The sequence below is a fragment of the Etheostoma cragini genome, chromosome 12, assembly GCF_013103735.1.
Source record: "Etheostoma cragini isolate CJK2018 chromosome 12, CSU_Ecrag_1.0, whole genome shotgun sequence".
Classification (NCBI taxonomy): Eukaryota; Metazoa; Chordata; class Actinopteri; order Perciformes; family Percidae; genus Etheostoma; species Etheostoma cragini.
The window spans coordinates 19,653,350-19,668,983 of NC_048418.1; the positions used below are offsets into that span (position 1 = coordinate 19,653,350).

The following is a 15,634-nucleotide window of genomic DNA, read 5'->3' on the forward strand; positions in this document are numbered from 1 at the left end:
GTCTAATATTTCCTCACTATATTCGCTTCTGAGACTTTTATGCAAGAAAAATACTATTTATAATATATATATATAGTATAGTAAAAATATATGCTTAATTGCAAATTTGGTTCAGAGTTTAGAAGCTTCACAGTCGGCCGTGACAGCACAGGTGCCTGCCAGGGTCACTGGCTTGCCGCCCAGCCTGTCCACCTTTACAGAGCTGGCTGGAGCTCTATCAGGGAGACTTGCAGACAAGAGCAGAGATGTATAGTAACAAGTACTAAAAGGCTGTATCTGTATTCTACTGGAGTATTATTTTTTTCTCCTACTTCCACTTTTACTTTAGTACATATTTTCGGTGCTAATACTTTTACTCGATACATTTTTTATGTACTGCATTGTTACAATATAAAAATGTTACGAATCACTCCAAACCTACATTATCACTGCCAGAGCGGTAGATGGCTCTGTCACCAGGTTTGATGAAGCTGGCTCATCATTGAGAAAATCAAGCGATCACGCTGTCTCCCATTCTGGCTTTTGCTCTGCTGCCTGCCTGCATTGAGAACCCTTGAGCTTTGTTAGTTTGTTTTGAGATGGAAGACCTAGAAACAGCACCTTCAACTTTGAGTGATCGTGGCGGTTAGGGTGAGTAAGGAGACCACTCCTGGCCCTACTTGGATTCCATGTTTCATTTGTCGGAGTGAACGATAGAATTCACATAGAATGAAGTGAAGTATTTATGTGCATCCATGTCCCAGAAATGCTCTTTACTAACCTAGCTCTGGGGATTCATTCCCCGGAGTCCTTATGTTCTTTTTTCCCCAGCATGTTCCCTCGGATCAGGGAGGCTCCAAAATCATGGTAGCAGCTGTCGCCATGGTCCCGCTCAATGTTCTGTGATGCCATGTTCATCTGCTACACTCTGCGGTGCCAGGCTACGTCCTGCTGTGCCTTGTAATGCCGCACAGTGCCCTGCTATGCCATGAACTACTACAAAGAACTGCTACAAACTACTATTTTTTCTCTTTTTGTTATTTCCACTCTTTATTTTAACCCCAACCGGCCCGTCAGACATTGCCTACCAAGAGCCTGGGTCTGACCGAGGTTTCTGCCTAAAAGGAAGTTTTTCCTCGCCACTGTCGCACTGTTGCTTGCTCTGGAGGAGACTACTAGAACTGTTGGGTCCTTGTAAATTCTGGAGTGTGGTCTATCTGTAAAGTGTCTTAAGATAACTCTTGTTATGAATTGATACTATAAATAAAATTGAATTGAAGTGAAGTGCCTACTCTGCCGACCTGAAAGATTGCAAAATAATTGGCCTTCAAAAATCAAAGTTGAAGAAACATATCAAGGTATGCTATAAATATAATACAAAATGGCACATCAGCTTGAGCTATCAATAAGCGCTAGCTAGCTAGCTACCCGCAGTTCATGACATGCATGACAATCCTGTCCTGCTAAAGACCAAAAGGAATTGAAAGTGTTGAAATAATATAAAATAATGATATTCAAACTTGTGACTGCTTTCTTTAATAACTTAAAAACTACATGACACAATATGTGCCCTTTTACTTTCAGTATATTTTAAAATAAACTACTTGTAATGCTTAATACAAAAAATATTGAATACTCTAGTACTTCCACTTAAGTGTGGTGCCTAAAGAGCACTTCAACTTCTACTCATGTCACTTTTTTGATAGAGTACTTGTACTTTTACTCAAGTCTGGGTCTCTTTATACATGTCTGGACACAGTCTGCAGTCAGCAGTAGGCGATTTTGAAAACAGCCACAGTGTAAGGAGCTTGTGTTTTACTGTCCCAGCCAGTGGTGTAGTCTACGTGATATGCAGGTATACGCAGTATACCCACTAAGAAAGCTCGATTCCTTCATCTAGAAAACACAATTTTAATTTGCCATAAAGGAAAAAGGAACCCTGCACACAAAATTGTGTCTGTCAAGTTTTATTTATTTATCTGAGTTTGTGGACTTTCTTTTGTGTATGATGTGGAGTTTTATCATCTGTCTGCTATATTTTAATATTAGTTTTCCAGGATTTTCATATACCCACTTAAAAATGCGCAATGACATGTAACATACTTTCCATTATCATTTTGATATATTTTGGATTGTGAACTGTTTTTTTTTCTTTGCCCAGGCTAATTAACAGGTATTGACACCATAAATTGGTGCATTAAAGTGTGTCAGAATGCAGGAAATGAAGTCTTTGAGGCTCAAACTATCCTGAGGGAGGACTCCCAGACCCTCTATGATATGACCTGGCCCATACACACACAGTACAGTATATTCACTACCTTACATTGGATTACACGCCTTGTCCCAGCACACTTGGGGTCTGGCAGATTGAAAGTTTCTCACAACTACAACAACTTACTTTTTAAAAGCAAGCCTCCTAAGCAAGCCTTTTTTTTTTTTTTTTTTTTTTTTAAATCGGTCGTTATAAATGCCTGTACCGATAGATCAGTAAATGCCTAATATCAGCCGATAATATAGGCCCGCCGATACATTGTTCGGGCTCTAGTTGAGGCTTCAGTTGGGATGAGAGCTGACAACAGCCCCGGCCGGGGGACCCATCCACAGTCAGTACCCAGCCAGCTAGCAACCATCCACTATCATTACATCCCCGGCACGGGGACACAGACAAGTAAAAGTAACAAAGTACAGGCCTGGAAATTTACTTAAAGTATAAAAGTAAAAATAGCCTTGCGAATGACAACCATTTTTAGAGTGCAAGCTGAGGAACTTAAGTGGAAATAGAAAAAAGCTCTTTATATGTCATTGGCTACATTTTAAATGGATGTCTGTCAACAGGCCTAATACATCCCATATATGATTATTGTGACAAAGAATGGGACACACGTTAATAAGATTCTGACTGAGTAGCAAGATAGAAATTCAGTTGTGATTCTGTAAGAATTCACAGATCCAGTTTCTCTTTTTTAATCATCCCCTTAACATTTGAAAGAATCTACATGTATGTGTGTGTGCTCAAATAAGGAAATAAAGGATAAAATATGAATTACTAAACAGACATTAATTAATTAGTTTCTTTTCTCTCACTTTTTTTTCTGTGTGGCGCAGTTTGAGGGGCGTGTCGGCTTTATTCTCTGAGATAACAACCTTTTGTACAAAATTAAAGTAGCCTAACGAGTCAATTTCTAAAAATGTACGGAGTAGAAAGTACCTATTTTTGTGTTAAAATCTAAGGAGTAGGCCTAAAAGTAAAAAGTTGCCACAAAAATAAATAGTAAAGTAAAAATATCAGAAAAATCTACTTAAGTACAGTAACAAAGTATTTGTACTTCGTTACTTTTCATTGCTGATTAACAATACACAGTCTATGCCAGTGATTTTCAACCAGTGTGCCGCGACACACTAGTGTGCCGTGAGAGATCGTCAGGTGTGCCGCGGGAAATTATCTAATATCACCTAATTAAACATTGTTGGGTGTCTGTGCTGTAATAGTGTTACAGATAATGTAATACTCTGCTATTTCAGTTGGTGGCAGCAGAGGGCGATAAATGCCTAAAGACAATAGAGTTAGTGCTGCACGACACGTGACAGTTTGGCATCTCAGCAAGACGAGCAAGTGACAGTGATGGAGAAGTTTTTGAGAAGGGAAAATGCAAATGCAGGGCCCTGGACAAAATTCTCACACAGATGAAGGCCCTAGTATGAGTGGTCAAAAGAAAAAAGACAAGACGGTGAGCTTGAGGCAATACAGCGAAAGCTATCTTTCATTTGGATTTACTTTCACCGGGGATGCAACAGCACCGACGCCGCTGTGCTTGGTGTGTGGTGAGAAGCTATCCAATAGCGCCATGGTGCCAAGCAAGCTTAAACGCCATCTCCAAACAAAACACCCTTCCGTTCAAAACAAGCCGATGGACTATTTTGTACGCTTACGTAAAAACAATAAGAAACAGGAAACTTTTTTTTAGAAAAACCACAAAGTTAAACGAGAGAGCCCTCAAAGCTAGCTACCTTGTTGCTGAACTCGCAGCTAAATCAAAAAAGTCCCACACTGTGGCAGAAACATTAATACTGGCAGTTTGTAAAGCCATTGTAAATCAGATGCTCGGCCCTGACGCGGCCGAAGAGATAGCTAAAGTGCCTTTCTCAGATAACACAATTGCCCGACGTATTGATGACATGTCTGCGGACATCGAAATTGTTGTTTTGGTAAAGATGCGCATCAGTAAGAAATTTGCCTTGCAACTTGATGAGTCGACGGATATTAGTGGACATTGTCAGCTCTTGGCCAACGTGTGTTTTGTGGATAAAAAAAAACATTAGAGAAAACTTCCTATTTTGCAAGGCACTGCCAGAAAAATCATCAGGAGAGGAAATATGTCGGGTCACGTTGGAATATCTTGACAAAAAAGGGCTTACGTGGGAAAACTGCACAGGTGTCTGCACTGATAGAGCCGCAGCCATTGTCGGGCTTATCAAAGGCTTCGTAAGTAGGGTCAAAGAAAGAAACCCAGATTTTATTGTTACACACTGTTTTTTGCACCATGAGGCCCTCGTTGCCCTCCTGTGTTGCATGATGTTTTGCGCATAGTGAACTTTGTGAAGACGCAACCTTTGAAATGTCGTTTATTTGCGTCTTTGTGTGAGGAAATGGGAGCGGAACATAAGGTCTTATTGCTCAACACGGAGGTCCGGTGGCTGTCGCGTGGCAAAGTACTGGCCCGTGTGTATGAGCTGCGAGAGGAATTTTTGATAAACGAGAGGTCCGATTACTCAAAGCTGCTTGCAAGTGATGAGTGGTGTGCAAAGCTGGCATACCTGGCTGATATATTTCATCATCTGAATAAACTGAGCACACGGATGCAAGGCCGAAATGAATACCTGCTTACAAGCACTGATAAAATGAACGGATTCCGTTTAAAAGGTGGAGCTCTGGCAACAACATGTGCAGCGTGGCAACCTTGAGATGTTCCCGCTCACAGAGAAACGTCATGATGGCAACACTGCTGTAATGTGCGAGGTGATTGGCACACATTTGAAAACTCTCGAGGAGAAGTTGTCATTTTATTTCTCTTCAGCCTTCACAGAATTCCTTGACTGGGTTAGTGACCCAGTGTTGCGAAAATGACATGAGAGTGGCACTTGCCAAGGTGAAGCTGCGCATTTCTGAACTGGTCTCTGTAAGGCAACATCAGAAGTCACACTGATTTGCAGTAAATATTCATTATTATGTTTTTGTTTTTGTGTGAAAATCATGTTTTAATGGCTTTGTTCTTTGAACACTGATGTTGATGCACGGTAAATTTTGTGCACCAGTAAAATATATACGTTAAAATATGTTTTGAATTTTATATTTCCAATTAAGAAGGGTTCGGTGAATGTGCATATGAAACTGGTGGGGGTCAGTACCTCCAACAAGGTTAAGAACCACTGTGTTAGAGTGTCATTTTGGTTGGTGGTGTGCCCCATAATTTTCTAAGTATAAAAAATGTGCCGTGGCTCAAAAAAGGTTGAAAATCACTGGTCTATGCTCCCGTCTCATGCCCTCCCGGTTGGTGCCGTCCCCAAGCTTCGACTTTCCAAAATAAAAGCTCGCAACTGCTCCGCTTTGAAATGTCTATGGCAACCATGCTAATTAAAACAATAACTTTCGGACCTTGAAATTAAACCCTTTCATGTAATAAGGTTTAAACAAACGCAACTTTAAACGCTGATGAAGTTAAATGTTTGTTTTACTACGAGTTTACAGACACGTGTTTTGTAAATTTCTGTCTCTATTTACATGTGATTTCTTAAGTTGCAGCCGTTTGACCCTGTCTGCCGCCGTACTATTCCCAGTTGAGGCGTACACACACACGCACGCACACACACATACACCACAAACACACAACTCTGATCTTAGCAAAGAATGACTATCAACAATTGTCTTTGTCCATAAATAACCTCCTCTAGGTAGATACAGTATTGATATAATGAACAATCTCTTACATGTTATTATTATAACTTTACTTACCGCTTTCACTGGCAAGTTACACCCGGGTTGAAGTACGCTGTTCTTCTCGTGTTGTTCTTCTTCTTCGAGTTTAACGGCAGCTTGCACCCTTAATGTTGCGCTGCTGCCATCTGCTGGGGTTGGTTCACTCCTACAGTGTCGGGTGTGCCCAATTGTACTCATCCATCTGTTCTAAATTGACAAGCATCTGCAGCCTTGTACACTTTCACCACACTCCAGTATATTCTGAACCCCTGCTCCTGTTACCCCAAATCACTTACCTTTTGTCATGTCCTTTCTCTCTGATAGTTCACCATGGTACCTCAAAAATATCACCAATGAGTTGGATGCTCACTATGATGTGATGTGTCCTGTTAAGGTTGCTGTGTCCATTTCTCACCTGCTTATTTTAAATTGCTCTATTTGTTTTGTTCTGCTAGGGTAAATTAAGGGGGATTGGGACAGTATTATATGCCAAGGAGATGTGTCATATCTGGCGTGAGCCTATTCAAAAAGATAAAGAAGCTGTATTCTCTAACTGCTTTATTCTTTGCTTTTATTAATTAAACTTATGGGCCCCTCAATCATCTATTCTAGTGCTTTAAAGCTGAGAAATGTTGTCTGTCTGCATTGTGATCACAGCAACACATACTGTTTTTTTTAAAGATTATTTTTTGGGCATTTTTAGGCCTTTATTGACCGGACAGCTTAAGACATAAAAGGGGAGAGAGAGGGGGAATGACATGCTGCAAAGGGCTGCAGGTCGGAGACCAACCAGGGCCAAATGTGTCAAGGAGTAAACCTCTATTTATGGGGCCTATCATGGCGCTCTATCAACTGAGCTATGTGGGCGCCCACAACCAAGAACCATAGAACAAGACAGTGCTATTATTTCCAGGGCGAAAGACCTAGTCATTTACTTGCCATTAAAATTAGGTCCAGTGATTATTTTGGAGACATACCCGCTATTAAATCTTTAGATGATAATTTTAGAACTGACCCTGTTGAAATAAATAACTCTTTTCAGACATTACATGTGGATAAAACCCACTGTGACAGGTGGTTAAATCAGCTTGACTTGCATCAGTATTCAGCAGAAGAATCAGCTGACTTAGACAAATTGATTACTATAGACTAACTAAGATTGGCAGTACAGACTACGCAAAAGGGAAAATCACCAGGCATTGATGGGATCCCCCCTGAATGTTATGTAACTTTTTGGGAACAGGTGGGTCCATTCCTTCTTGACATGATTGACTCATCTATTGGGGGTGAATTCTCAACGGATGTGAACTCAGCCCTTATTTTCCTACTCTTAAAAAAGGATAAAGATCCTAAAGAGTGCTCTCGCTATCAACCCGAGCCTGCTAAACTCTGATTTAAAAATCTTCACAAAGCTCCTAGCTCATCGTTTGGAGTCCCATATGTCAAAATTAGTGAACTCCGACCAAACTAGATTCATAAAAATGCTCTACATTGTTGATGGTGCAGGAAACAGTGAGACCCCAATGTCACTTCTTTTTCTTGACACAATGAAAGCCTTTAAATGCCTTTAAAATTAATGTTTACCCAGGATTAACTTTGTGAGCTCTAGGTTACTTCTTTCTCCTCCTTCTGGTTATTGGGACAAATTACAGTCAGCATTATCTAAATTTATCTGGAAAGGAAAAAAGCCATGACTTAAGAGGTCTACTTTACAGAGGAGGAAAGAGGATGGTGGCCTCTCAGTTCCCAACTTAAACATTATTTTTGGTCCTTTGTGTTAAGGCCCCTCCTTTCCTGGATTAACCCAGATATGTCTTTTAGCTGGCATACCTTAGAAAGTGCTATGACAGAGCCTTGGTCACTTCATGACGTTCTTTTGGCCAATATCTCTAAAAAACAGTGCCAGCTACACTTTAACCCCATTATCTCTCATCAAAACTTGGAGATTGGCTGAGAAATGTTGCCATATATTGTGTAACTGGCACACATTTTCCCCATTATTCCTCAATGCAGCACTCTTGATTAGCGGGAGGCCTTTAACAGCCCCATAATGAGAACAGATGGGGGTTCATTATCTAAAAGACATCTTAAGCAAGACTGGCGTGTTACTTTTTTCCGACCAATAAAACACATTCAGTCTACCACGTTCCACTTTTTTCCTTTACCTTCAATTAAATCAGCACTTGACTCTAGCCAATACGGTGTCCACTGGCAGAGTTTGTTGCACATGATATACATTTAATATGCAAAAATGGAAATACGGATGTCATCAAATGGGGAGAAAAAGCCCAGACTGTAGCGGACCGACTGAATGTGTAAGGATGTAAACATATCTACTTAGCCTAGTCACTCCCCATTTTTACAAAGGTGTAGGTTGCACAGTTTTAATTGCTTTAATTATGCCAGTTTCATGTGTTGGTTTAATTGCTGTGTCTGTTTTTTTGTGCTGGTTTTACCGTAAAGTGTCTTTAAGTAGCCTACCATGTAAAGCACAATATAAATACAATGTATTATTTAGCCTACTTTGCCTTAATATTGAGCAGAGGAAACCAATGTTCCTTGGGAAATGTACCCTAAGGACTCTAGGCTTAATTTCAAACCCTTATTTACAGCGCGAGAACATGTTTTACAACCATGTGCACAAATCTCTATAAGCTTTGTCTAATTCTAAATATCTTTGTACCATTAATATTCATACGGAACAGGACAAAAACTAGAACAAGAAGAAAGTGACTTCAACACACACTGTAAGAATATATGTACAAAAATATTTCGTGCAACAGGCCCCAGGAATATTCAAGTTATCCTGGATGAATTTAGCTTGACTCGGTTGCACGAAACCAGATTGAATTAAGCCCAGACAAGTAACAATGGAGATTTATTCTTTGCGCCTAGCCTGGTCCAGAGCAGGCTAACCGCCAGTCTAAAATTAATCCTGGAGTCTCATGTGTCAAATCAGCTGCAGCTCTGATCCGAAATAAACATGTTTAACAGTTATTCCGTTGTCTTCTAAGAACACATCTGCTTTATTTTTATTAACGTGCATTAGCCTAATTGTCACTATTGTTGTCGCGAGTTGGATTTAAACCCTACTACAGTTGTTTAGATTGTTATAAATAGTTGCACTGGCACCTTGATGCGGAGTGGGACTTTCCCGGTGGGACGGTAGTGTGTAGAGGCTGTCTGGCAAGCGACAGCTGTCAGCCCTTCAGATCTTTAAAACTTAAAAACGTGCTGTATTTGTTGGACTCACAGCTGCTAAGAAGATGACTGCAACCTGGAAACTGCCTCATGATGTGTCTGTTCGTAAATAGACCCTTTCTTTTTTTTGGAGTGCCAGTAAAAAAAAACTTTGGACACTTGGTACAGCATTGCTGGCTGTTTTAAAGACCATGCTGTAGGCTGGTGATGTGGCCTTTTTGTCTCTGTTTGCGCATGTGTTTGGTCCCTTATCTTGTTTCTGTCTGCTTATGTTTGTGTACGCTGTTCTGTGTCTGTTTGAGCTGCGGACGGTTGCTCTTGCTGTTGTTTCTCTCCTTCCCTTTCCTTCCCTTCTTAACATTTTTTTTTTTTATAATTGAGTCACCGTTAACTGAGACACCTCATGTCTTGGCATTTTGTTTGTAATCTTTAAAAACATTTTGTCACATAATTTCAGTGTAATTATTTGAATACTTATTTTAAAAAATATTTTATATTTTAAGTAGGGGGCTTGGGCTTTGGTGGTGATTAGAGTCTGGATATGTCAAAGATTAGCAACTAAATTCATTTGATTGCCTTAGTTTTTTTTTTTTTTTTTACTGCAACTAGACAAACTCTGTGGGCAAAAATGTACACGCACAAAATCTGAAATAAAATTATCAAACATCAATATTTTGTTACGCTTTTTTTCTTGAATCCCTCAAAATTTTAACTCTTTAATGCCAGTTTCATTATTAAAATTTTTATTATTATTAACCCCTACAAAAAAGGATTTCCCATATAATAAACAGTAGGGGGATGGGGCCTTGATGGTAATTAGATTCTGAATATTTCAAACATTCCTGAAATGATCAGTGCGTGTGAGCACACACGGCTCCATAATATAACTGGCCGTAAAGGTCAAAGTCCTTTGAAATCCTTTCTATAGTGTTATCAGACACTACTATATAGAACAATAATCTCAGCCTGTCAAAACAAGCACTTTTCTTGACGTAAATTGAAGGTGTGCAATTGCCTTTTAACTTTGTGTTTCACTGACTGCCAACTGCAGCAATCTTGCTTAATACTAGACAAATTTCAAAGGTTGAAAATAATCGAAGGTACCCTTTAACAAAACATTTCTAGGCACCCAGTGTTCCATTAACTTTAACAAGGTGAAAACACAGTGAGAGGGTCAAAGTTTAAGATGACATCACAACAGCAAACATAAGTTTATTTCTACAGTGTTTAGCGATAGACCATAAACTTATGTAAGTGTTTACTGAGGTAATGAATTAAGATAATGGGTAATTTTCTCATGTACTTCTACAGAAACATACTTTTTTTTGACCCACTGGACCACCATCGGTCCATTCTGTGCGCATTAACAAAACAGCATTCATGGCCATGGATATATAAAGAGAAAAGCAGTTTGAGGGAGATGGACGGTACATTTGACACATGCTAACATTATGAATGAGCACTGACATTTCTGGGATTTGTGGTGTTATTTTGAGTCTCTGGTGCTTCCACACGCATACACACTTGGAAAAAAAACACCAATGCTGTTTTGAGTGAGATACAAGTTTCTGAATGTCCTCAGCCTTCAGTCTCTGGCTAAGCTGTCCAAAATCTCTATGGCTTTTCACGTCACTAGCAGACACGAGGTGTCTAACCGTTGCATGCTAGCGCTAGCATGCTAGCTCATTCTCCATGGCAAAACACTGCTACAACACACTAGTTCACCCTAATCTCCAAAAGAACTACTTCCATGTCCCTGTTCTGCAGGTATTCCACAAGTGATCCTCGTTTAGAAGAAGTTTCTCAGCTAATCCCGCCTTGTACTGACCAAAGTTGGAGAGTTAGTCATCTAGCTGATGTGATCTTACCTAGCTACTCCACATGTGCGACTTCCAACAAAGATAGTATTGAAGTGAGATGTCTCACTCTGTAGCTAAAACAGAGAACCAAACACACAGGGTGAAAAGAAGACCTGCAGCAATGTGCAATACAACAAAAATTGGGTGATTTTTGAAAATGAAACCATGTACATTTATTCTGGTACAACCTCTAAATACAATTATGAACCTGAAAATGAGGACAATATCGGCGCTTTAACTGACTGGTGATTTATCTGTTCACGTCTTCTAATCATGATATTTATATCTATAATTTGGCATTAGTCTGTGTAACATCACAGCTGAGGTGAGTTCTGAAGAACTCCTGGATCTTCTTCCACAGGTGGACTTCAGCTGTTGCATGGGACCTGGACTCACCCCCCCACAGGAATGGCTTGCCTGCAACCCAGTGAAAACTAGAAGGGCAGTAGGGACCATATGGCGGCTCTAGATAATGTCCTGCTCCAGGGTAAGACTCACTCTCGAAGTTGTCCTTCCCATGATGCTGCAGTCTCTCCACCATCTGGTCCATGTAAGCCTTGCTGTCCCAGTTGAGGTCGTCCTCTGAAGCCACAAAGAGGAAACATCCCTTGGCTTGTTCAATAGGGACCAGGGTGGTCTTGTTCTCCTCGGCCAGTGGATTATGCAATACATTCTTGCCCATAAAGGCCCCTGACTCAGTGGGAACCATCTTGCTGATGTCCAACATTAATGGAGGGAGGATTTGGCTCTTCTTATAGTAGAGAGGTAAAAATGTATTGGCACAGCAGCCGTTAATCCACACTGTGGCCTCAACACCTGGCAGGTAAGAGGCTATTGATAGTGAAATATCTCCGCTTTTTGAAAGTGATAGTAGACCCACTCCTTTACTGCCCACCTGTGGAAAAAAACGTATAAACTATAACCTGCTGTTTTTTCTGTTACTTGTGATTTCCCAAAGGTTCCATCTTTTGTAGATAAACAAATGATATATAAATTGTATCACCTCCATCGAGGTTCCAAGCGAGCTGAGGCGATACCTAAAGGTGACGTGAAAACCTGCAGACTACGGCCTGGGGTTGAGAGAATTGTCACTAATCACTGCGTCCTCATTGCTAGCGACAGATGGGGTGTTCTGAACAAAATATATTAGCCAGCGGTGTTTTTTATGCTGCCTCCAGCTTCTTTTCAAACTAAATGTGTCTTCTGGCTGGGACAAAAGCCACATGCCGAGAATAGAACACAACACACCTTTGACGTTCTGTTTCTGTGTCGCATTTAGTCAAGGCAGTTTCCTAAGGCGTCGCTATGACGACCAGGCACGCTCATCTCACACATGTTCCATGCAATGGAAAAAGGAAGCAGGGCACTGCGGCTGAGTTGAGTAAAGCCGAGTAGAGCTGGTAGTAGCAGCTTGTAAGTGCCAATAAATGGAACTTAACTAATTTCAGCCACTGAGTACAGAACTTTTTTCTTTCATCTTTAGCAACTCTAATGATGGTATGAAAATGAGACAGACAAACAAATGTGTACCAAAAACAATACTATCAAACAACTCACCTTATCTTGTTTTTTTAAAAACTCTATAGCTGCTTCGAAATAATCCAGATTGACCTCTTTGATGTTCCGCGCCATGTCATCATGACCGAACAGTGCTATGGTCAGAACCACAAATCCACGGTTGGCCAGCAGAGAGGCCCTTTTCTCTGACAATCCTCCACCAAAAGTGTACAGATCCAACAGGGCAGGGAATGGACCTCTTCCTGGACACATGAAAACCCAAAATGCAAGCATCTAAAATTCAGATGCGAGATATTCAACAAGGTCCTCAGAGTCAATGAAAGGGGTGACGAAAGAAAGTCGATTTAAAAAAAAAATGAAAATATGTCCAACAGTTAAAGCAGAAAAAAATGTGGCCTTTGTAAACACTTTTAAAAAGTGTTAGATAATTAAAAGGTATTTACAGTATTTAGAAGCGGGCTGGCTGATAGTTAGCTAACGCTAGCTTTAATGCTATAGAAATAAGCCGGACAGAGTTGTCCCTCATCAGGCGATAGAAACCCTGCTGTCCCCGGCCGTCCTGTTGGCTCAGAGCTCCACAGACTAAGTCCACAGGTACAAATTAGTTTTGCACCAAATGTATCGCAAGAAAAGTCGAGAGCGCAGACTCGCCACTGTGGGATGCGAGAGAGCACACTGCAGCGACAGATTCGAGAGGTTGTAATCACTGACTTGTGGTTGTACTGGAAAAGTGACTGAAATGAAAAAATAAAATACAGAGTCAGATTTTTTTTACAAGCTCTCAAATCCTATTCTTCAAGTGCTCACATCGCATCTACGTGCTCTCACATTTGCACCAAATTTACCTTCATACATATGGATGTATTTAAAAATTCTGCATTTTTGTCAGATAAAAGGAGAGAGCATGATGCCTTCTATTCCTAGATCTAGATCAGTTTACCAGTACTAATCTGAACTAACGACATGATCACTGTCACTAGATAGAAAGAAAACGTTTAAAACGTCCCTCGTTGCTATTCACTATTGTCTGCACTGCTGCGCTGGCACTGCTGCGTTGCTATAGAAACATACTATTAGACTTCCCCAACTCTCTTCCCCAACTTACTCTTCTACTTACTAACTTACACATTTTTGTCACGAGGGTCCACCGAGTCTATATCCAAGTTTTTGTGCAGATTGGAGTCACAGCCCAGTAGGAGATAGACAAAGTATGGTTACCTTTGTCAAAGAAAAGAAAATTCTAACAGCGCCATCTAATGGCCGAGTCAGTCAGGATTTGGCATCGATGCTCAGGTCGCTATGCGGAACAGTTGTGTTTTATTTGGTGGCAATCAGAATATATCTTGGCCAGATAGGCAACTTCCTGTTTACACAGCCCCAGACAGGAAGTTGGTCCTTTATAATTTATGCATTGTGTTAGGTATCAAAAGACAGGGAGCCCCTGTCATCACCTGAGCCCAATCACTACAGAAATCTGTCATTTTTCATAGGTCTGACATGTGTGGAACTTTTATGAATTTTCCCACATGCTAAAGTGCTCAAAAATGACAGCAACGGTGCGGAATAATAATAATCCTTACAAAAACAATAGGTTCCTTGCACTTTGTGCTAGGACATCGTTGATGCCCTTGCACTTCAGTGCTCGGGCCCTAATAATCAGGATAAATGAATGCCAGCAGTTTCCTTAAACTTTACTAACTGAATGACTGGGAGCGTGATAGAGACATAGCCCAACCTGGGGGAGTGAACAGGACTCCACGGATATTCCCCTCTTTGATTTGGAGCCGGCTAACTCCATCTCCAATCAGAAGCCTCTCATTGGTTGCCTCTGCCAGAATTCTGCTCTCCCCTTCCTTCTCGTGCACAGAGAAAGTCACCACATGGTGGTTCAGTGAATTAGTTTTTATAAACCTTCTGTGCAAGGTGTCTGCCCTCATGGACCACAGCAGACCCATGGGTTCCACCCCGACGTAGCTCCCGCTTAGAGAGGGGTCTCTCTCCAGGTCAATCTCCCCACTCTCATCAGCCTTGTAGGTGGCCGAGGAGCTGAACACCAGTCCATTGTCGTCAGTGGCTCTGGCTCTCATGGTCACCACCTGTCTTGCCCTCAGCCCGGCCACCTTCACCTGAACCAGCTCATCAAACATGCATCTGGCTCTCGGCAGCAGCCTCAGTCGGACTTGGGAGGACATCTCTCCTGGAAACATACAGTGGGATTTGAAAGTTTAGGCACCCCAGTTAAAAATGTGTATTAATGTGCATAAAGAAGCCAAGAAAATATGGAAAAAGCTCCAAAAGGCATCAAATGACAGATCAGACATTTGTATTATGTCACAAAAAGTTAGATTCTATTTCCATCATTTACACTTTCAAAATAACAGAAAACAAAAAAAATGGCATCTGCAAAAGTTTGGGCACCCTGCAGAGTTAATACCTTGTACTGCCCCCTTTGGCAAGTATCACAGCTTATAAACGCTTCTTGTAGCCAGCCAAGAGTCTTTTAATTCTTGTTTGAGGTTTCTTTGCCCATTATTCCTTAAAAAAGTCTTCCAGTTCTTTGAGATTTCTGGGCTGTCTGTCACGCACTGCTCTTTTAAGGTCTATCCATAGATTTTTAATTATGTTGAGGTCAGGAGATTGTGAAGGCCATGGCAAAACCTTTACGCCTCTTTTCTCATCTTTTCTTGGCTTCTTTATGCACATTAATACAATTTTTTTTACAAACCCCACTGTATAATTTCACTGTATAATTCAAATATATTCGATACCAACATCATAAATACAAACACAAATATAAAATAGAATGATTTTGTAAAGCTTACTGAGGTCATTTGATCGATCATGTCATAAAACAAAAACACATTACTACATTACACATTACAGTTTTCAATGCTTAATCGCTAAGACAATTTTTCCAATACGTTTAACAATTTTCCTAAACTCTTAAAGCACCAACACACCTACAACACACAACTGGCAAAACGGTTAACTTTATGCTCAAAATCACACATTGTAAAGTAAACTCTAAAACTAATTTTATCACTATCACTATCACAATATTCACCAAAACAATATCTACCAACAAATTATCTACCAAAACAAT

The 15,634-nt window shown here is 40.5% G+C and overlaps 1 protein-coding gene across 1 annotated transcript; it reads right to left on the minus strand.

The window, feature by feature from the left end:
• Positions 1-11,169: 11,169 nt before the first annotated feature.
• Positions 11,170-14,737, minus strand: LOC117953644 (acyl-coenzyme A thioesterase 1-like). The gene is made up of 3 exons (XM_034886880.1): positions 14,267-14,737; positions 12,571-12,773; positions 11,170-11,908 (listed from the first exon to the last, which is right to left on the minus strand). The coding sequence occupies exons 1-3, from the start codon at positions 14,721-14,723 to the stop codon at positions 11,300-11,302; spliced, it is 1,269 nt and encodes a 422-aa protein (XP_034742771.1). The 5' UTR covers positions 14,724-14,737; the 3' UTR covers positions 11,170-11,299.
• Between the last annotated feature and the right edge of the window lie 897 nt (positions 14,738-15,634).

Bases quoted from the DNA above. Each gene is read 5' to 3' on its own strand.
- LOC117953644 (XM_034886880.1), bottom strand. From the start codon at position 14,723: ATGTCCTCCCAAGTCCGACTGAGGCTGCTGCCGAGAGCCAGATGCATG. The intron at 12,774-14,266 runs GTTGGGCTATGT...TCATGTGTCCAG, and splicing joins AGTCCTGTTCACTCCCCCAG to GAAGAGGTCCATTCCCTGCC. The intron at 11,909-12,570 runs GTGAGTTGTTTG...TTTTTTCCACAG, and splicing joins TTTTAAAAAAACAAGATAAG to GTGGGCAGTAAAGGAGTGGG.